Source organism: Episyrphus balteatus, chromosome 3 (genome assembly GCF_945859705.1).
Source record: "Episyrphus balteatus chromosome 3, idEpiBalt1.1, whole genome shotgun sequence".
NCBI classification, from domain to species: domain Eukaryota; kingdom Metazoa; phylum Arthropoda; class Insecta; order Diptera; family Syrphidae; genus Episyrphus; species Episyrphus balteatus.
The window spans coordinates 33933103-33957211 of record NC_079136.1 but is presented as its reverse complement, the minus strand read 5'-3'; the positions used below and the strand labels follow the sequence as shown (position 1 = coordinate 33957211).

The 24109-nt window shown below is 28.8% G+C and overlaps 1 protein-coding gene across 1 annotated transcript in view; it reads left to right on the top strand.

The window, feature by feature from the left end:
* Positions 1-19836, top strand: part of LOC129917007 (EH domain-containing protein 3) — a 35407-nt gene extending 15571 nt beyond the window's left edge. The window contains exons 2-3 of the mRNA XM_055997307.1: positions 19373-19546; positions 19623-19836. Coding sequence (XP_055853282.1) covers positions 19373-19546; positions 19623-19825 — 377 coding nt within the window. The 3' untranslated portion in view covers positions 19826-19836. The remainder of the gene's footprint in view (positions 1-19372; positions 19547-19622) is intronic.
* Positions 19837-24109: the final 4273 nt, after the last annotated feature.

Sequence of the window (24109 nt, the reverse complement as noted above, 5' to 3'; positions counted from 1 at the left end):
TCAATCAAAATCACCTTATAAAGTTCTTGCTCCCGACTTTTTTTAGTTTATTGCCGACCAATGTAATTTGTAATAAAAAAAGCCCTACTTTGTTAGGTAAAATTAAACTTACATATATACAAAAAATGAAAAGACTAACTGATTTTTATTTTTGTTTTCAAGCTTATTTGTTCAATGTCTGTCACGATTTCTTGAAGGATTTTCTGTTTGATTTCTTCTTTATGTGGTTTGATTTATCTACAATTTTACAAATCAAACATTATGATTTTATAAATAACCAAATGATTAATATAAAAGACAACAAAAAATTGGCAGAACTCACATTTTTTGAAATATACAATTTTATAAGAATAACGCCCACATTTTGTTGAAAGTACTAAAAAAAACATAATTTTTTTTCCATAGTCAATGGCGAATTCAAAATATACATATATATTTTTTGTAAGCGTCCACAGCCAAAATATGTACATAATATGTATCTGAAATGATTCATTTTGTTTTATATGCTCTAGTCTAGACACACAATTTTTGTTGAGCTTTGTGGAGTAATAGTAAAAAGGGCATTGTCAATATACACTTCACAATTGACTATCTAAAAATGCTTAAAATTATTTATTTTTAACTTATAATCAGTATTCATTTGGTACCAGTCTCATTGCTGAATTCCTTGACCCAAGCTGAAGTTCTATATTACTTTTTCATTTGCCTTTTGCACAATGACATGAACACGACCATTACCGATGGTCTCTAATAGTTTGTTGTTCGTTTGTTTGAAATAAACGAGTGATTCCGATAAAGAAAGTATTTTGTCTATTTTTCAATTTTCTCAAAAAGTAGAAGGCATAGGAACATTATGATTTTCATGATTTGATAAGAAATCAATTAAGGCAGTTTACTTTGTCGTATTGAAGTCCACAGTCTTTGTACAAATTGTACTCAATGTGCTTTTTAAACATTTTTTTACAAGTTTTGACTTTGAAATCGGGTATTTCAAAAAGAATTGATTAAAATAACTTCATTTTAAAATTAATATTAAGTTTATAATTCTAGCTTTTGAAAAAAGTATCAATCAAAACTGTAAGTGTTGCCGTTGTTTTTTAATAATTTTTTTTAATTTTAAGTATTTTTTTTAGAAAATTGCCCCTCCCTCCAAAACGGGGGGACATTGACCCTTCCTCCCATTGAAACAATGATTGTATTTAACCCCTCTACAAAATCTCATTATCAGTTCTTGGTGCTTAAGTAATCGTACTTTCCCCTCAAATGTTTCTGTTTTACTTAAGTAAAACTAAAAATGCGAAAAAAAGATACAGTAAAACCCGGATAAGTACCTCACCTTAAATGCTCCGTTTTGATAGGCACTAAAGCGGGTTAAGTACTTACAAGAACCCGCTTAAGTGCTCATAGGCACTTATCTCATTATTTATTCAATAATAAAAAATAACATGTTTGATAACTAAAAAAATAGTCTTCACAAACAAAATTTACTTTGAAAGTTTAAAATAGCTAACAAGTTAGTTTCTACCTTTAGTAAAATTTTTGAATTTTAAAGCACTATAGCAAACGAAGTTTTTCTTATTGTTGAAACTTGTTTCAAATGTGTACTTAAAGAAAATTTCTGCATGTAAATTCAATTATAAGTATTTGAAATAGCAGATAATTAAGCGGGGAAGGTAGTTAAGCGAAAGGTACTTAAGAGATGAGTTGTATATGAAAAAATCCTTAAAATTTTGGTTCTAAAAAAACAAAGGTACTTATGCGGGTTAGGCACTTAAGCGAGAGGCACTTATCCGGGTTTTACTGTATATTAAAATGGCCATACTTCGGTCAATTTTCAATGAAAAAATTTAGTGAGTACAGCATTTTGAAGGAAATTTAATCTTCTTTTTTTCTTTGGAGCAATGTTTATGTCTATCTCAACCCAAAAAAAATGTACAACTAAAAAAGCAAAAAAACTCAAAAAATCGATTTTTTTGATATTTTTTTTATGTTTGTTTAGACTATTTTGGTATGGAAATTTTTTTTTTCAATTTTTAAAAAACATTATTCCAATTGGAAATTTAATTCTCTACAAAAAGTTGTATATACAATATATCAAAATTTTGCTTGGTTTACGAGGTATATTGAAAAAACCAAAAAAGGGGCTTTTGCACCCCTATCTTCAGTTTCCACCCTCTCATTTAATAGCACTCCGCGGTTTTATCTTCTTTTATAACCCATTGAACGATTCCTGCAATAAAAACCCGTGAACGTCTTAGTTCCTTTCTAAACTACATAATCAATAGCCTAAAAGGCTGACAAATCGTTTTGATAATATAAAAAAGTGCGCACTTTTTTACATTATTAAAACTATTTTTCAGTATTCTAAATTTACAGTATTTTGAATTTTAATCATACAGTATTATACAGAATTTTGATCATACCTACAAAATTTTGAAATATAGTAATACCTACGACCCGCCCCGTTCAACATTACTGCTAATTCTTTTAGAAGAAATGACGTATGCCCATCTTATCAAACCGTTAACAGCAAATGTTTAAATTAAACTACTTAGCTATTTATTTGAAATTTTGCTTTTTCATGAGTCACATTCACATCATACCTATTATTTATCAGACTAGAAAGTGTTCAATGCATATTTCACTAACTATTCACATCAATTCGTTAATGGATGCTCAAACTGTTAGGCATATACAACTACATTTTATCTAATATCTACCTAATTCACCTTGCATTCATACATAGTATCTCTATACTCGTGCTCTTCGATAGTTTTACTTTTTTTCCAATATTATAAACGTGTGTAGTTAGCTTACTCACCGTGAAAAGCAAAATAACAAAATCACGGTTCGTTAATTTCTCATTTATCTCTATGCAACAGTTAAACACCAACAAAGAGCACACAAATACACCCAAGGATTTCTTAAATTATTATTAGTTTTTTTTTTTTTGGTATTGATAGTTTCAAAGTGATTTATTTGTTGAAATATATGTAAATTCCAGCTTTCAGGTGTAAATCTGATATCATGTCATGTCATTTTGTTTGTACATTTTGTTGTTGTTCCATGTTTGATTCATTGACTTATTGTTCCATTTCAATTATTGCAAAAAGCTGCAATTACTTTTCTCTTTCAATTTTCAATTTCATTTTCATTCAGAAGATATGTAGAAAAAAAAATAGAACTTAAACAGAGCAAACAGCAAACAAATGACGTTCGGTTTGTGTTGTCAAGTGATCCATCCCGCCAATGCATTTGTCATTGATTTGCGTGCGGTTGGCTCGTGTGGATTACTTTAGGTGACGGCCCAGTTATAAGTTATTTATACTGTCATGGTGCACATTCAATATGCTTGCTAATAGCTCTCATACGTCTGTTTTAATAAATAGAAAATGCTAAATCATAGAAGATTCGTTTTTGTTGTTGTTGTTGTTTTTAGTTCTATGATGAAATGTGCCGGTGATGATGATGTGCGTTTTTGTTTGGCATTCGCCCAGTTGACCTGTTGACATTTTGCTGATTGCTAAGCTTGGTCATTTTTTATATGGAATAGGAGAATATATTTGATTGTATTTAACATGGAAATGGTTGCAATTAGTTGCAATTGGTCGGAATTACAAACGAGAGCATTTTTATTTATTTAAAAAAATAAAACTTGTTATCACCAAGAAAAGTTTAACTTATCAACTTGTATTTTATGCCAGATGCGATATTTTGAAATTTTATTTGGCGCTATTTTTTCAAGCTTGGTTTTAATTGGAACGTTGGAAGAAAATGATCAACCACTAAAAATGTAGTCCATTTGAGGGTCGTTATAATGAACTTAATTGAAAAATGATTTTTTTTTTCTAACAACACAGAATTCATTTTTTGTTCAAAGAACATTTCTAGAGAATTGTCTTCCGAGAAAAAAAAATTGTGTATTTAGTTCATTTTTATTTTCGATATAATTATATTTGCGGTCATACCTAAATAGTTATCAGTTCGTTTCTCTTTTTTTTTCAGTTTTTGAAAAAAAAAATAAAAAGCAAAAATGGTTTCTTCTAGGAAAACTGTTAAAAAATTTTTGGAGAATCCATTGTTTTTGCAGTTAAAACCATTCTTTAGAAATTGTTTTAAAGCCTGATATACACATGTATGCTTTTTACTTTCGTAGTCACATCGTTAATCTGTTAAAACTTAATTTTAATTGAAAACCAAAAATTGCAATACCAATTTAAAAATATAAAAAACGTCTAACCTCTTTATAGTTGAATTCTTCAACAAATTTAAGTTGACCGCTCCAATTCCATTTTAATGGCTATGGCAACACAATAATTATTCCTTATTTAACATTTTAAAAATACATACTACACTTTACTAAACATACAAAAATCCTTTATCAATTTTCAAAATTTAAAATTAAACGGACACTATGGCGTATGCGTAACATATTTTCTAAAGTAAATTTTTGTAGGTTAACATAATTTTTTTCTTTTGCTAAACAAATAAAAAAATTCATTAATAAATTTGAAAATCAATGGCAAATAGACAATAGACTGTATAAAAAAAAATTGTGGTTGAAAAATATGGTTGAAATTTCCTGTCTTGATATTTTTTTAGGACCAAAAAACCAAAGATGCCACATACATATATCCACTTAAGGAAAGTTTATTTTTCTCAAAGACCGTTACAAAGATTTGTATACAGATGTTGCTACTTTGCCAATGTATTGAATTTTTCAAAACAAAAGTGCTTACATTGCCTTAAAATAGTTCGATCACAAAATTTTGAAAACAGTTTTTTTTTTTTATTTAAATAAATACATAATTAAATTTTTAATTAAAAAATGCTCCAAAATGTACCTTAAAACGTACTAAAATTGGGATTCAAATATTTTTCTTTTGCTGAAAATGGTTGATTTAGTAGCTTAATTTTTTTGACGTATGTATAAACAATGAACTATTATTGCTAATCTTTTATGATATTTTTGTTAAGATAGATTAATTTTGTATTACATAAAATTTTTGTTAAGTTTTATTTCATTATTATTAATTTATACGGGTTGGGTTCGATATCCCGCTTTTTATACTCCCGTTTTTTTAAATCCCGCTTTTAAAATCCCGTTTTTTATTATCCCGCTTTTTAAAATCCCGATTTGTATAATCCCGTTTTTTATTATCCCGATTTTGCAAGCAAAACTAGTTGTTTTATTTTAAAAAATGGCGCGATTTTTTAAAATAAAACAACTAGTTTTTGATTAAAATCGCGCGATTTTTTAAAATAAAACAACTAGTTTTGCTTGCAAAATCGGGATACTAAAACAAATTAAAAAATGAGAGATTGTTCTAAACGCATTTAATTAAAACCTTTAACAAAAAATCTTATATATAAAAATGAGTTCGTTTAGTGTGTGTGGCCGATAAACTCGCGTTTGGCTGGTCCGATTTTGGTAATTTTTTTTTTTGTTTGAAAGGTATTAATATGGGTAATTCCATGAAAAAGTGGACACGAATTTTGAACAAATTATGCAGTCTTTTTTACTTTTTTTATTAGCAAATTTCTATTTACAAACGTCAACTCTTTTTGCAAGTTGCAAGAAGAGATTCTTTGTTGTATTCCCTTATGGATAGACATCAAATTCAGGGAGTTTAAATAATCTTAAAGCATTTTTATAGCATAAGCTTGCCAACAACAGAAGAATTTCAGATTAAAATGACGGAAAAACAAGGAAACTAAAAACATGATGAGTCTAATAGTGACGATGACAACACCCCCTCGTTATTGGTAAAATAAGTTAACATTTAAGCAAGCTTCGTTACACAATATTCGATTTAAAAAAAACTTGAGTGAAAATGCATCTTTTCTTTACATTTACAACTACAAATCACAGGTAACATGAGTTACCAAAATAATGTAACGTGAGTTACCTAAATATTTTAAAATTTTTCCTCGAAATATTGAAAAAATGTTTCGTTTTGTCACTTACATTAAAAGCTTGTAATTTTTTATATATGGAATCTTCATTAAAAACAAATAAAGATTCTTAATTTCACATAAAAACTTCATACTGTCGGACTCTTAAAATTCGTGTCCGATTTTTGTAACGTGAGTTACCATCAAACTTTTATTTTTCCCAAGCAAATGTTAAAAATAAAGTAATTTTTTTTAGTTAATTATGAAAGTAATAGTTATGCTCTATTCATGGATAGTAATTTCGTATCAATTTACATTAAAATTGACAAAAAAAAATTATTTATGTGTTGGAAATTTTTGTGAATGTAACGTGAGTTACCATGGAATTGCCCATATGTAAATGGTTTGTATCAAAAAAAATAATACCTTTTCTCGCATCTTTACATAGCTGTCAATTTGTACGAGTAAATAAACACTCTCGCTTTTTAAAAATTTTAACTAAGCTTAATTTGTAAACAAATTTATTAAGACATGCTTTCAAAATAATTACAAAAGCCTGATTTTGAGTGAAACTATAATTATTCTTCTTTTGTGACATTAAATCCACATTTGGACTACACAAATAAAATGATCTCTGATCTTCATTGAGGACACGTGTTTGATTATTGCGAATAAAGTATTGGTACAGTCAGGATTGGTTGCCCCAAATCGTGGAGACCAAGATGTTCTTGATCAGAAATACTACGCGAAAGGCAATACAATTACGTTGAATAAATTAAGAATATTTGTGCAAACTAATGTGCCGAATTTAAACGATCAACAAAAGTATGTGTATTGTGAATGACACCATTATACAAGGTGTCATCACAATAGTAGTTTGTATTTCTTATAGGGCTCTGTTAAAGCTTTCTGTAAATTCCATCAGTAAAAATTTCTTTTAGCTATTTTGAATAGGTACTTTAAACTTTTATTTTGAGCAAAATATTAATGAAATAAGTTGGGAGCTTATTTTAACTATTTTTTTTTTTTTTTCAAAAAGAAGCAATGCATTTGGTGTTAAATTTTTTAAAAAAAATCCATTTTATAAATTTTACTGTCCAGTAAAATGAAATTTCATCGAATGAACTTGTGACCAAAATATAACACCAAATGTATTGCTTCTTTTTCAAAAAGTTAGTGAAAATGTGTTTCTAATTTATTTCATCAAAATTTTGCATAAATTAAAATCCAAAAGTATTCAAAATAACAAAACAGAATTTTTACTGATGGATTTTACTGATAGCTATAATTGAGCCCTTAGATGCACCGACGGTGGTACGGGAAAAACATTTTTACTAACATTAATTTTAGCATCGATACGATTTGAAAATGAAAAAGCATTGGCTCTGGCTTCATCCGAAATTGTCTTTCAATATGCAGGTTAATAAAACACCTACATGTAATATTTCAAAAACTTCGGCAATGGCAAAAGTATTGCAACAGTGTCAGATTATTGTCTGGGATGAGAGCACAATGCGGCGCACAAAAATTCACTTGAACCCTTATGTTTAAAATATATACGTCAGGAAACTTACGTTGACAACAAATGTTCGTGTGCAGTTACAAAGCGATACATACTGCAGCAGAATTTTCTAAGCAGTTATTGTACATTGGTAATGGAATAATGCAACTTGATTCTGGTGGCCGAATTACACTTCCAAACCATTTTTATTGTAATGTAAATTCAAAAAATGAATTGATTCAAAGTGTATTTCCAAGTATAAAGATAAACTACAAAAATTACGCTTGGTTGAGTGAACATGCAATAATGGCTGGTACAAATAAAAATATTTCTAAAATCAATGCAACAATTTTGAACGAGATAAATGCACAATATTTTGCCTACAAATCGGTTGACACAATCACAAATGAAAGCGATGTAGTAAATCAACCAACGGAGTTTTTTTTAATTCGTTGGATATAACAGGTTAAATTTTTCTCAAAAGTGCACTCATCGAAGCGGGTGGGGGTTAGCTAGTATAATATATAAAAAAATAAGAAAAAGTAAGGAATGTGAAACTAAAAAGAAATCAATTAACAAACTAATATTTACTTTAAAGTTTCACAAGAACAATCAAATCGTGATAATCCCATAGATTAATAATAACATAAAATGCTTACAACACCTTAAATTAAGTACACACTACATAATCAAAAGAAATTTCATTTAAATATATTTCAACTTATATTTAAATGCATTTCAACAATTTTGATATTTAAATAAATGAATTTTCTTTTACTTGTGAACTCAATTTAAGGCTTTAATAATTTTATGTTTTTATAAAAGAAATACCGTTTTCATAATATGTTGAAGGTACATATTGTGTTGGCTTTACAACGCAAAAAATCAGTTTTACTAATTTTTTGTCTATTTCTCATTATTTTTTATTTGTGAATTAAGCATGTATTTCGTAAAAAAATCGGGATTTTCGGGATTTGACGGGATTTTAAAATGCGGGATTTCAGAAAACGGGATTTAAAAAAGCGGTATTTTAGTAAACGGGATTTTGAAACTTTTTTTTTCGGGATTTTCGAAAAACGGGATTTTAAAAAGCGGTATTCCGATACGCTCCCAATTTATACAAATAGCAGGTTTCAAACTAAATATATTATGTCGTTTTCGATTGGTTTCACTCAAGGATTCACTCATTCTGAAATCCAATAAAACAGTTTGAATCGTTTCCACTCAATTCTGAAAGTTTGTATCGGTGTTAGTGAATAATCAAATAAAAAAAATTAATTTTGTACGAGAAAATTTTGTTTGACATTTATTTTCTATGTATAAGTAATTTTGAGTCGATTCTGATTTGAAATCGAGAAGAGTATTTTACTTTAGAGAAGCATTTAAGCTGTCATGTTTTTGTGAATAAAACGCTTTCAGAAGGCTTCTGAATGATTCCGGACGGCCAATCGAAAACGACATTAGTTTTTATGGAATAAAATATTCGTCTTGTTTAAATCTGAACCTACAAATTAGATTTGTTAGATTAAACTTTCTTTTGACACTCACAATAATGTCGTTTTCGATTGGAATCACTCAAGGATTCACTCATTCTGAAATCCAATTAAACAGTTTGAATCGTTTCTTCTCAATTCTGAAATTTTATATATGTATTGGTGAATAATCAAATAAAATTTTTTTGCTTTTCTACTAGGAAATTTGGTTTGACGTTTAATTATTTAAATATTAGTGATTTTGAGTGAATTCTGTTTTGAAATCAAGAAGAGAATTTTTATTCTGAGAAGCGTTCTGCCTGTCAAACTCGGGCGAATAAAACACTTTCAGAAGCCAATCGAAAACGCCATAAGCTTTCAATCAATTTCTTGATTTACACTGTGATCTTAAAATTATTGTTAAAACTTGTTGAAATGTATGGTTTTTTAGCAGAGATGATCATTCTGAAAAAAACTTTATTTTAAGCAAAGTTTTAAGCAAAATCACCAAGTTTTTAAAAATTAACTAAATCAAAAATCAGGATGACGGGAAACGCCGGAATAAGACTTATCGATAAAATTTATTACATTTTAATAACAGACACAAAATATTATTACTTTATCATCAATCCAACCATACAAAATGTAGGTCTTGATAAAGTTATCATTGCCGATTACGTCTTGTACGTAAAATGTGTGCTCTGGTATTTATTTTTTTTTTTTCATAATTTGTCTCAAATCTTCAAAAAGAAGATTAAAATTGTCATTTTTGTCTTCATAACGAATAAATTTAATTAAACTTCAATAGTTTCGAATAATAACACTGTGATAGTTTTTAGAACTTTTTTTTTGCAACAGAGCGGAGACACATCGATTCTAGTTAATTCGAGTATGCTGAATTCAGTAGTGGCAACCGTTTTGAAAGTTTGGCTCAAGTTTTCGAGAAATTTCGAAAATAAAATCTTAGGACGGGACTATTAAAATACTGATAATTTCGAATAATTAAGTTTTTTTAAACAGTTTTTAGTTTAGAGAAAAGCTATTCCTGTATATAGCTATATGTTTAACACTATTCCAACCTAGATTGTTATGTTTAGGTCGCTTACAAACATTTTATAAACAAAAACTTCACTTTTTCATTTTTTTTTTATTTAGTTGACTTTCAAAGCCTTTAATATGGAGGCAATTTGAGTTTAACATTGATTCGGGATATTTTATATTATTTAAATAGCATATCATTCCAAAAATGAATAAAATACTGCAAACCTGAAAAAGTTCACTAGTGAAAATTAGTCTATTAAGCTACGGAAATGTATTAAATAACACTGGTAAGCAAAAATAAACTTTTTTTTTGCCACAAGAGCCAAAATATACTTTTCTGAAGGTGAAAGGGGTGCTGAACTCGAATCCGAAGCCATACATATTTATTTGGCTTCCTTTTTTAAATATTACAGTTATAAAAGGGAAAAAACGTTATTTTGACTGCTTTTATCCCGACATGATGTAAGTATATAAGAACGTTTTTTGTTTTTACAAAAACTGTTTAATTCATTAATTTATTTTCTGATATATCTTAAGCTTAAGCTGAAAATCCAAAAACTATCTTAATTTAATCTTAAGTTCAGGTTTTGATACATTTCCGTAGCTTAGTAGGCTGATTTAACTAGAATCGATGTGTCTCGCTTCTGTTGCAAAATCGAACTATCACAGTGTAATTTGACGTACTTACGATCCGTTAAGGTAGATAATTTCAATAATTTATAACTTTTAGTGACAAAATATATTAATACTCAAATCTAGACAAATGTTTGTATTTGTGTAGACGTTCAAAATTTGCACACATTTTTATTAATCACTAAATCATACGAATTGTTACTGTGTTCTTAAATAAAGACTCAGACTTGTTATCTCATTTTTTTTTAAATTTATTAACGTTGATTTGCGAAGTCTAAGTAAATTAGGTGTGGGTAAGAGTCCAATGATAAGACTATGCGTAAGGTACAGGTTGTTCCTTAAAAACAAACTAAAATAAGTATAATTTGGATCGATATTGCGAAGGCAAGTTATTTCATGAGAATTTGTAAACCTAAAACATATGGGCATTTAATAAAAAAAAAAAATTCTTTTGAATTCCAAGCAAACTTTGGTCGTCTTATCGGCTTGACTGTATCATCTAAAAAGGAATAACCACATACAAGTTGATAAAACTTTGCTTTAAATGGAAAAGGGTTGTAATTTTCTATTGAATCGAATAGACAATAGAAAATACCAGCATTTAATGTCAAGGGTAAATCAATTTGTATTTAATGCCTTTTTAACTACAAGTCGTTTCATTGAATTTTCTTGAACTTGACCTTTATTGTTGAACCTTTAGTTTGATTCTACTTATCTCATAGGGGAATAGATTTAAAGAAGGTATAATGAATTGAAAATTGTTTCAAGTTGAACAAATTTCTGTAAGATTTTATAATCTTTTTTTTAGACATTCACACATAAAACAGAACTTCTGTCTTCTATTTATAGCTGAAACAAATTTCATTTGTTCATGGAATGTTATAGCTATACTCAAATAATTGTAGTTAAAAGACAACATTAGGAATTTGTGTCTGTTTATTTTTTTGTTTTGTTTGTAAAGAACACAAATATGTTCTGAACTTTTTTTTTCAAAAAACAAACCAAAATTGTTGTTCTCTGCATTAATTGGTAAAGATTTTATAAATGCTTATAGGACTATTTCAAACATTCAATAATTAAAGTTTGCTTTAAAGATTTTATACAAACATGATAAAATGTCTATTTTGACTTCCGGACTGCCAATCGAAAACGCCATAAGTAAGCATTCATGTCTGAAATGATAGATTAATAGAAATATATACAATAGAGTGGTCCAGAAAATCCAATTTTCTTCATTTTTTTTCAGATTTTTAAAGTGATTTTTTAAGGTCACACTTATCGATTTTATCAAAAAATAACTGCTGTTCAAAATCTCTTTCAAAAATTGCTAGCCGACAAATACAACATATAAATACAATTTTTAACAGTATGTATGTCTACTTAAAAAAACAGTATTTTGTCAAATGCAAATCCCAACATATTTGCCTAATCTTTTTAAAAAAGGCATATATACAGATTTGTACCATATTTCCATTGAAAAACAAATCAAACAACTGTCAGAAACGTAAATACTGCATGTATATTTACCATAACTTCCAACAGGGTATGTGGCCTCTTGTGTTTTTTTTTTTGTTTTTTAAATCACTTTAAAAATCTGAAAAAATTAAGTAAAACGAAAAATGGGATTTTCTGGTCCACCCTAATATACATGTTTAAATGTATATAATTTTTAAATGTATATGAGAAAATGTACCATCTTGCTAGATAACGAAACATCTTATCTTGAAAAAAACAATTAAAACACTTGATAGTGATTTAGATTTGAGATATAAGAAGGCTTTTATAAAGTGTGCTATTTTTACTATACCAAATTTTCCCATTCTTGGACTTGGAAATATCTACATAATAAAGTCTGATTCACAAGTCGAAAAAGCGATAATTGTTTACCACAAATTTAGATGGTTTGATGATACATTTTTTGTATTTTAAAGAAAAATAATAAAATCCATTATTTCTTATTTCTTTCCATTTTTTTTTAAACAAATGTACAAGTTTGCGAATTCATTATGTAGGTACCACGAAGTGTTTTTTTAATTTCCTGTAAGAAATTGGCAATAGAATAAATTTTAATAATTCTAGTGGCATTGAAATTTTTGTATCGGTAGAAAAAATGTTCGTTTTGCTCTAACATTTTTTTTTTATTTCAAATGCATTTTGTCGGTCCCGCAAGCAATTTTTAACTTGCGATATATGAAGGTACTATATGGCAAGTTTAGGATTCGGAAAAAAAAAATCGATCTAGAAAATACCAAAAAAGTAGGTCCGGCAATTCTGTCTGTCTGTACCTCGAGCTACAGCTTAAACTAATGGTTCGATTTTCTTCAAACTGGGTAGTTAATTGGGTAATTCCCTAGAGGACAAATTGAAATTTTTTTTAAGGGCCAAAGCTAACGGTACCTGTCATGTAACGGAAATAGAAAAGTTAATTTTTTTTCAAAAACGGCTCTAACGATTTTGATTAAAATTTTTGTGTGTTTTAACACATAAAAGCTTTCTTTGGAAATAAAAAATATTTTTTGTACCGTTATTAACGGTTCCCGCCATAGAACGGTTTTTTTTTCATCTATGATTTTGTCTTAAACGACCTAGCCGATTTCAATCAATTTTTTTATACAAAAACGATAAGGTAGTCATTATAAAAAAAATTCCAAAAAACACATTTTTGAGAAATCGATTTATTGAAAACGGGTTGATGAATTTCATCGAAAAATCGTTTTTTATGTTGAATAATATTTTCCTTAAAATGGCATACCAACGATTTTCAAAAAAAAAATTCTAAAAATTCCTTTTTGTACAAGCAATCAAATGGCAAACTTGGTTTTATGTAAAAGATCACTTAAAACGGTGTTTAATTACTTACAAAAACAGATATTATTTTTTTTTGCATTACTTATAAAATTCCTTAAAATAATCAAATCATATATGTATTTCCCTAATTTTGTTCAATGAAAAGCTTTAACATTAGAGTTACTTTTATAATAAGAGCAAGTACGTGTGGCCCAGTTGTGCATTTTATTAATTATGGAATATTAAGCGAATTCTTCTTAAAAGTTTTTAATCCATGAACTAAAGTTTGAATGTTTTTATAAACTTTAAATCAACAAAAACCTGTACCTAATCACACAAATCAAAGAAAATTCACCTGGTGGAAGATGCTTTCACAGTACTCAAAATCACTACCTTTACGTAAAATGACTGGCAAAACAGATAATTTCTTTTATCTCTGCCGTAATAACATTGCATTGGTTCTAAATTTGTTAGCAAATAAACTAGAATAAAATAATTTTAATATCTTCCAGTGCCATACGATAGGTCTGCCGTTAATCATTCGGCTTGTAAAAATGTCTATAACAACACTTAGATCTAAATTTAAATCCATAAATAACTTCTTTAATTTTGCTCATATAATCTAAGGTCAATTATTATAATAAATAAATGCTCACATGTTGACAAAAGATTAATGTGACCAAAGATCAAAACATAAGCTCAATATAAATTCATAAATACAACTATTTACCAATTAAAATAGAGCAAAATCGTCTACAAAAATGTTCACGCTTCCGGCTTAAGCGATGGCAGACAAAAAAAAAGAAAGCTTTCAATAGATTCATTAAGCAAATGTGCGTTTGAAAACAATGAAGACATTTTAATTTTTAAGCATCCTCCATAACTACTCTGGAGCAGCAGCGAAGGCATTGGAATCACGAGTTTCCTATAATAAAAATAATAATGAAAGCTTTTGTCGTCGATTAATTAAAAATAACCTCGTTATGATTTATTCATACGAGTAGGTACATTATGATAAATGTGAAAATTCAAATTACAAAAGTGTTCTTTCATTTATTCTCTTTTAATTTACTATTTGTTAAATATTGTATCCTACTGGTGAATTCTCGTAAATGTCTAAATAACCTCAATTACGTGATGTACTTAAATTCCACTACAAAAAAAAGTTCTATTAAAATAATTTTGGCAAAATTAAAGTAATTGCCCGTAACCATAGAGAAATTTTTAAAATGTCCACAAGCAATTTTATGGATAAGACTTCATTGTTTGGTATTGTTCAAGTATGTTGCATTTACTACCTATGAATTTGACTCTCTTGAATAAAAGATTCATTTTTAAATATTTAAAAATTAAAATTGAAATAGCTCATAAATTTTATGTTTAACAAATTTGATGAAAATTTATTTTTGGAATGCAAAAATTTTAATTCGATCAAAGTACGATAAGTGTGCACATTGAAATTTTGTTCATGCATATTAATTATGAACATTAAATTGAAATAGAATCTATTATTACAAAGTTCATGTTAATATTAAATTTCTTCGTTATTAAAATTGTTTCCACCACAATTATGTGTTTAAAAAAAAACTAAGAGCTGCAAAGTAATGAAGCAATTAGCACGTGCAAACTATTCTATTAATCCATGTATTCAATGTTACATTATGTCGATATTCATTGGGTAATTTTTCGTTTAAACTGTTGCTGTGCTGTCTTTAAAATAATTAAATTCGTTTTAGCAGATTGTATGGGGATCTGAAAAGTTAAGTCTTGAAAAATTGTTGTTCTGTTTTATATGCTGAAGCTGTTGTTTAAAATTTTACTCAACTTTCAAAACTTTAAGGGTTGCCATTTTGCAAAAAAGCCAGCTTAACTTATTTCAGCACATAAAACAAAAAACTTGTTAAATCAGCAGTTTTTTCTACTACTTGATTGTTTAATTGAAATTTATGTTCACCATTTTTTACCAATCGTCCTAAATTCTTTGTTTTATTTTTTAATTAACTCACATTTAATATACTTTTTGTTAAATAGATAAAATAAAAATAATAATTTTAAGTTATGTATCAACACCCAAACAAAAATTTCACATACCTTTAAATATTGGTAAAAAAAAACTTTTTCATTGTTCTAGAAATATTAATCTTAGAGGAAGAAGCTGATAGAAAATGTCTAAAATGTTTTTGTTTTAATCTTTAATCCTTTTATCCACTTTTGCACTTGAAGATGGAGTCAATGGAGGTAGGATTATTATATGGATTGATTTGTCTGTTCACAATATATGCTGCACTTAAATTACTTGATGCTTCTATTGTAATTCGCCTTTTCAGCACTTAGCATTTTTAAAGGTTTTTTTTTTGTCCTTAAGAAAGTTTCTGTTTTATTTATTTTTTCAGTTGTTAAATACACAAATACTATTTTGTAAATTTATTGCGCTTTTCTAAGAAGGAATTTTTGTCATTAATACATTTTTGGGTTGGAGACAGTTGTTGTCAATTGTATGTCTTAAAATTACAAAAAAAAATATTGTAAACCAATGCAATGGCAGCACTATTGTGCCTAAACCGCCTTTCTAAGAAGGGCTTAGGGGTAAAGTAATAATTTTAATTGCATTTTTTTTAATTGTGTTCAAAACTTCAAAGCGAATTCCCCCACAACTCACGTTTTCAAAGTCGGTGCTTCTCATAACATCAAAACTACTGCACCGATCCTCTTGAATTTTTCAACGCTATTTCTGTACATAATTTACGACAGCAAATAAGCCGGTTTACTTTCGCTAAAAATCACGTTTTCCAAAAATATGAAAAATTGATTTTCTACAAGTACAGCTAATTTTTCTGATGAAAAGACTTTGTAAAGCATTTTGGAATAAAATTCTAGCATTTTTGTCTATCTGTTTTTTTTTTTTTCAATACTTTACTTAAAAAAAAAAAAAATGGTCAGTCACCTAAGATGAAAAATCACAGGTTTCACCGAAATGTTATTAGAGTTTAATATCAAGTTGGTGAGATTACACAGATATTAGTTGAGATCAGAGATCAGAAATAACAGTCAAACTTTATTTTCAATTGGTTTCTCTCTGAGAGTTACCACTTTAGTTTAAATAGTTTCGGTTAAGGTTTGAGATTTATTTTTAAAAATCAAAAATAAAAGTTATCGGTTGAGATTTATTTTTTATTTCTTAAAACATCTCTCAATGGTTTAGATTTTTACCAAAATACAAATGGAAAAGGTCAACCTTTAACCGTTTGCGCTGAAAATAAATCAAAAATGGTCAATTCAAAGGAAAATGTCGAATATGTCAAGAATGTTTTTATTTTGCAAAAATAAATATGAAAAGGATGTTTTTTTCTTAGTTTATAGTATAACTAATAAATAGACTCTCAAAGTTTTTTAGACCCAAGAATATATCTCTTTTCGTTTAAAATGCATAAAATGCAAAGACGAAAATGTCTTTTCCACTGTGAGTCGCTGGAAAACAAGCACAACCAATAAAGTTTATTTTATGACCTTTATTGAAATTGGCAACTAATAAGTGTTATTAAGGAACCTTTCAAAGGGTTGAGATTTATTTCTGATCTCTGGTTGAGATCGTTTGCGCATAAAAGCAAACGATTGTCACCTCGATTGCATTTATGCAGGTGGAAAAAATCTGGTGGTCCACATTAGACGCATGATCCATATATGCTGCCCTTCTCCTTACTCTATACACCATTCCATTTCCCCTTTGTTCATTGAATATCATTAAATATTGTAAAAGCATATTCCTATGGCATTAACGAACGTTTGCAGCTTTGTATTGAAAATTATCTCATAGACCTGTCACCTTCCTGTTGTTTAACCGAAACCAAATACATATTAAGTTTGCTTTCTTTCGATACAAAAAAAAATCCTCTAAACGCATTACTTGTGCTCCAATTTCGTCTTCATCGACGGATCGACCTGTTGTTAAATAAAGATGACTGTGTTATTTCTTATATAATACAGCTGTGTTCAAAATAATAGTAGTGCATGGAACAAAATAACATTTTTTATATTTACGGTGCTTCTACGGTTAAAAATTTAATTTCTTTGATGTCAAAGTTTGTAACGGTCAATGACTGATAAATGTATCGTAGTTTTAAGATGAAAAAGAAGGTGCCAAATAATTTGTCATTGACCTTTGGTTGTTCTTTCTAATTTGACCTGTTCAAAATAATAGTAGTGAAAGTAATTTTTGAAGAATTTAAAAGCGTTTTATAACTTAGAATATTTATTTTTGGTTTAAAAGTAAGTACTCATATAATTTGAACAATTTTTCAACAAAAAACGATTTGTTTCGGTTTTAATCTATTTAAAGTTCGAAGAGCAAAACATTGCAGTTCGGTTAACGGAAACTTTTACGAAAGCTGCTTGAAGAATGGAAAACCTACTTGGAAATTCAAGGTTATATTAGGATGCTCCCTTACAATGGTAGCCAATGCAATAAACTCAACGAAAGACCCGAAAAGCGCGGTAGAAAAAGAAAAAAAAACCGTCGTAGATGACAGGCGTATTGTCCAGATGAGCTAAGTTGAGCCTTCTGCATCGTCGTTTCAAATCCAGAAGGCTTTAAGCCTGGATTGCAGTGCAGTGAACATTCGGAGGTGACTGTTAGAGGCTAATTTGTACGGTTGAAGTCCACGAAAAGTTCCGCTGTTAACAAAGAAATATGTTAAAATACTAAAATTTTGGACCCTTCATGTTTTACTATTTTCGTCGTATACTTTGGAACATATTCCGTATTGGGTGGACGTCGGACGTATTGTGGAGATCCAGTACCACCAAAGAGGACAAATTTGCTCTCATCAGTAAACAATATGTTACGCCATTACTTCGTTGGCCAGTTTATGTGGTATTTACAAACTGGATACGCTTTTTAATATGTTCCGCGGAACTTTTCGTGGACTTCAAGCGCAAAAATTAGTCTCTAACAGTCGCCTCTGAATGGTCACTGCACTGCAATCCAGGCTTAAAGCCGTCTGGATTCGAAACGACGATGCCGAAGGTTCAAATTTGCTCATCTAGACAATACGCCTGTCGTCTACGACGGTCTTTTTTCTTTTTCTACCGCGCGTTTCGGGTCTTTTGTTGAGTTTATTGTATTGGCTACCATTGTAGGGGACCATCCTAATATAACCTTGAATTTCCAAGTAGGTTTTTCCTTCTTCAAGCAGCTTTCGTATAAGTTTCCGTTATCCGAACTGCAGTGTTTTGCTCTTCGAACTTTAAATAGATTAAAACCGAAACAAATCGTTTTTTGTTGAAAAATTGTTCAAATTATATGAGTACTTACTTTTAAAGCAAACATAAATATTCTAAGGTATAAACCGCTTTTAAATTCTTCAAAAATAACTTTAACTACTATTATTTTGAACAGGCCAAATTAGAAAGAACAACCAAAGGTCAATGAAAAATTATTTAGCACCTTCTTTTTCATTTTAAAACTACGATACATTTATTAGTAATTGACCGTTACAAAATTTGACATCAAAGAAATTAAATTTTTAACCGTAGAAGCACCGTAAATATAAAAAAATGTTATTTTGTTGCAGGCACTACTATTATTTTGAACACAACTGTATGTAGGTACGTGATTGATACCTAAAGATCAAATTCCCTTATTGCAACAAATTTTATATGTATAACGGTTATTCACTTTATGTTCCATACACTGCCTTAAATGTAATTGAATTGTGTGTAGATACCCACTTTTCCTTTAAAGCACTGCGATCAAATTACAAATGCATTGCATTAATCGTTGTCGTTACTTTGTCACATAAACCATAATATTCACGTTCACGCACAAAACTATACACTTACTTACTATCTCCGACACGCTCGTGTAACACGTCGCTTGTGTTAATTTTTGTTTTCATTTTATTATTTTCTTTGATTCCGTGAGACAAGATACCCGTGTCTCATTGCATTTTAATTACATAAACAATCAACGCTTAAAAATAATAATTTTCCATCTTTATACATACATTACTCTAATTCTTTATACTTTTCATTTGTCTCATTCCAGGTGGTGCATTTGAAGGTATTGTCGATGATGTAATCTCACCCTTTGGCTACCGAAAGGGTGAAGGTATCGATGCCGGATTTGGCGAACTCGATTGGATCTGTAGTAGGGACAAAGCACGCACAGATCCACTATTCGAAGCACTCAATCCTATCGATGGCAAGATTTCTGGTGCTGGTATGTTCAAAAATATCATTTTTGATTTCCAAAGAAATTTTTCATAACCATGTATTTTTGTCTTTTTTTTTTCTAGCTGCCAAACAGGAACTGATCAAATCAAAACTACCCAACTCAGTGCTGAGTAAAATCTGGAAACTCTCCGATGTGGACGGTGATGGTTTCCTGGATGTCGATGAGTTTGCTCTAGCAATGCACTTAATCAATGTGAAATTGGATGGCAATGAATTGCCCAATGTACTGCCTGAGCATCTTGTTCCACCATCCAAACGATGCTAATCCTAGAAAATATCAGAACAAAAAACACACCCAGCATCAAAAAATAATAGTTTTCTATTTATATGTGTATATGAATTTTTTTTTTGTAATTTCATTTTTTTGTATAAACAATGAAAGAAAAAATGAAAAAAAAACTAAAAAAAAAAAAATATTTAAACAAATTTTTGTAAGCTTTTAAACGGAAGTTAGAATACAAAAAAAAACATAAATATTTTACATACATAATGTAATTGAGTAAAAGAAAATCAACTTCAAAACTATTCGAAAAAATATCTTAAAACTAAAAAAAAAAAAAAAATAAAAACATATATTTTTGTTTAACAAAATATCATTGTAAATTGTGGGATGGGATGATTAAGTAAAAAAAATAGAGAAAAAAATGTGAATGCTAGGTAAAATTATTTGTACACTTTTGTGTTATGCATTAATTTTTTTTCGTCTAAAGTTACAAACAAATTTATATACAAAATATATTAAATTAAATAAATAAAGTAAAAAATAAATCAACATTGTAATAAAAAAATATATAAAATAAAAATTATCATATTTTATTGATGTTTCCGCTTTTGAAAAAAACAATGTAATACATAAAACTGTCCGAAATGAAACTATTGTATTTATTACTTAGTACATAAATTGTTTTAGTATATTTTTTTGTTTTGTTTTTGTTTTATTTTATTTAAGCCGGAAACATATGCATGCACAACAACATTTTTATTATTTTTTTTTTGTTTACAATTTTTTTTGGTAATAAGATTGTTTCTTATTTTGCAATATTATTAGTCAGTAATATATTATTTTTTTTTTTCTCTCGAGAGTGCAATTGATAATAATGATTATACTTTTTTTTTTTTTTTTCTTTTCTTTCATTTTATTTTGTATTTATTATTGCTTTAAAAAAAAAAAAAATAAAAAAAAACTACATACAAGTTACAAAAATATTGAAATAAAATAAAAACTAAAAAACAAAAAAAATGCATTATGTGTTCGAAAAACAAAAAAACGACTTTTATTTTCTTTAGTAATGTTATTAAAAAATATTGTTAAAGTTATGTAAGTTCACGATTTATTTTAGATTTATTTATTATGTGAAAGAAATAAAAAATAATAAAATATTAAAATGAAAATTTAAAAAAAAATAAATATATCACAAATAACACCGGATGTATCTTAAATAAATTAAAAAAAAAAAGAAATAATAAAATATTCGTTTTTTCTTTATTTTAAAAATTTTAATGTTTTTTTATAAAATTAAAATTTGTCAATCATTGATCTCGTTGAAGAAGTAATTTATTTTCTTGAAACTTGGTGAATCTTAAGGGCAATGACAACCGCTTAAGACTTTAACCAAAATCACCCTTATCAAAAGGATGGTAAAGAATCCGAAAGAAGTGTGTCTCGCAATTCTAAATGGATGGGTTGATTCAATTCAGAGGCGTTTTCAGAAAAAAAATATATTTTTACCTAGAATAACGGTGCCTGCCTTATAAGTCAATTTTAATCTCAAGAACGTCTTCTACAATTTTTATATGCCCGATCTTTAAGAAAGGAGATCAGGGAATCAGCTTTCTTAACATCGCCTATAAAATCCTCTTTGCCGTAATATGTGAACGTCTGAAACCCTTCGTCGACAATGTGATATCTGAAAGGTCTTTATATGGCTGTAGACCAGGAAAGTCCACCATCGACCAAGTATTCACATTACGACAGACTTTGGAAGAAAAAGAAACTCAGGTACATAAAACCACACCCATGATAACGAGAATGCACGCTGCTTCGTCAGCGATGGCTCTTTGATGTCGAAATAGGTTTAAGACAAGCCAAAGCATTGTCATGCGACTTCTTTAACATTATCCCTGAAAGAATTTTACAGAACTCTACCGTCAATAGCAGAGGCACCGTTTTTAAAAAGTCTGTTCAGCTGCTTGCTAGATATAATCGGAAGAACACAGCTTGGTGTTAGTGGCGTTTTTGTAAGTATTTTAGAAGAAATTCAGATTTGAAAAAAAATACGGTTCTATGGCCGGTACCATTAGTAAATATTATAATTGATGTCTAGAAAGACAATTTAAGTCTTTGAATTTTTCAAATCGCTTCATTAATGCCTGAGATATGACCAATTGTTTATAACTCACTCTCTTTTTTAAGTTTTTATTATAAATAATTGGTCATATCTCAGGCATTAATGAAGCGATTTGAAAAATTCAAAGACTTAATCATAGAGGAAGGAATACCTAGAGAGCCGACTCGTACCCCCCTTACCTAAAACACCCGCAAATTTAATTTCAGATAATCTCTCTTATTTTTCTCTTGTTTTCCTATCTGTGAATACGTGTGAAAAGTACAATTCGTTTAATACCTTCCTTTCACCAGTAGATGTCCTCACAAATTTTGAATTTAAACATGATTTTGGTTTGTACATGAACTTGAATAGCTCAAATAGCTCACTCCAGACACCCACCTTTCAATAAATATGTACAGAAATAAAAAAAAAAGGTTCGTGTTTTGAATTTATTATATTATTTTTTTATGAATTTATTTCCTACTGAGCACTTAAATTGTTTTTAATTGTTTTGAGCTCAACTCCACAGTTGAATGTGTTGGTGCCATTTAAAATGCACGGGAAAACTACCACATATAAGCACTGTGGAGTTTTTCCTCTCATTGCAGCTTGTAGGGTGGAAGAGAAAAACCAACCGAAGTCGCGTCTCTAGGTATTCCTTCCTCTATGATTGTCTTGCTAGACATCAATTATAATATTTATATTTACTAATTTTGTTTAAAACGACACTTACCGATTTTGAGATAGTTCCTTTTTTTTATAAAATTTTAGAAATTTGCAAAAACTAACATTGCAGCTAGATTTATCATCCCCAAAAACATATAAAAACACTTCCATTTTGCGTTGATCTTAAAATCTATAATCAAAGTGGGTATAAAGTTTAAGCTGAGTAGGGTTATAGTTTTTTCAAATTAACTCGAAAAATATGGGTCATATAGAAAAATTTATTAAGATAAAAGTTATAGAAAATAAAATTTTCTACAAGTTTTACATATATTATTTTTTTCAAAAATCAAAAATGGCCGAGTTATTCACTAAAACGTATTTTACCTTTAATCCAAGGTGGCGGATTAAGCACAAGGTCGATTTTCCCGAAAAACTGGTTTTAAGCTCTCAGTGATCCCCTCTACCGTCCTATGAAAAAAATTGCACGATCTAATTTTTTCCCTTTGAAATGTTTAATTCGACTGGGCTATATGAATATCTCCCAATTATGTTTGTAAAATCCAAACATTGATTTTATCTTCAAAAATTCTATTGGCGTTTTTAATTGGCAATCTGGAAGCAAAAAAAAGCAATCTGAATGCGTTCAATTGGGCAAAACTGACAGTTCTGATTCTGAAAAAAAGAGAATTTCTCTTCTGGTTTTATGTCGTTTTCTTTCACTCTATTAAGGAGTACTCTAAATTTTTACTCCTTTTTCTAGAGTGAAAGAACATAATGAGAGAGAGTAATTTTTTTTATGTAATTGTGTGTGTGACAAGGCAAAAATGGATAATTTCCTTGAAAAAAATAGTGATAACAGGCCTAGGGAAAACATTTTATGAATTGAAAAGAAAAATTAATATTAACAACATATGAAGCATAATACACGAAGACGGAAGGCGTAGAAATCATCTTCCAATTTCCTTTTGATTTTTATTTCAACCGACGAAATAAAATAAAGCCGAACAGCAAAAAAAAAAAGAACAAGATCAAAGGGAAACGTCAAAAAAAGTCACAAAATTTTTTACCGGAGACTCACGGTAGAAAATCTTCCTTCCCTTTTTTTCGAACTTTATTTCTCCTTTGCTCTTATGTGCGTCTCGCGCTTTGCGTCTTCGTGTAGAAGTGGACTTAGTTTCACTTTTGGTATATTTTTCATTACGCTTCTGATCGGGGTCTTCAGCCTAATTGACACACACCCTTAGTTTGATAATTGTAAAATAAAAATATCCCATCAACGCAGAAAAAAAAATGGGATTTTTTTGCTATATGGATTTTTTTTGTTATTGATGAAGAACACTGGCTGAAAATTTTTTTTTATTCGGTTTTCAATTTCATTTAGGAAAAAGTGAAGAATTAACGAAAAAATGGAAGAAATATATTTGGCGGAATATAATACAATAGAAAATATATTCATAATGGTTGTTTTTGTTAATAACAAAAGAGTTTGGAAAAAAAACTTTTCGCATTTTTCACTTTTCAAACAAAATTTTAAAATGTCAAACGTCAAATTCATA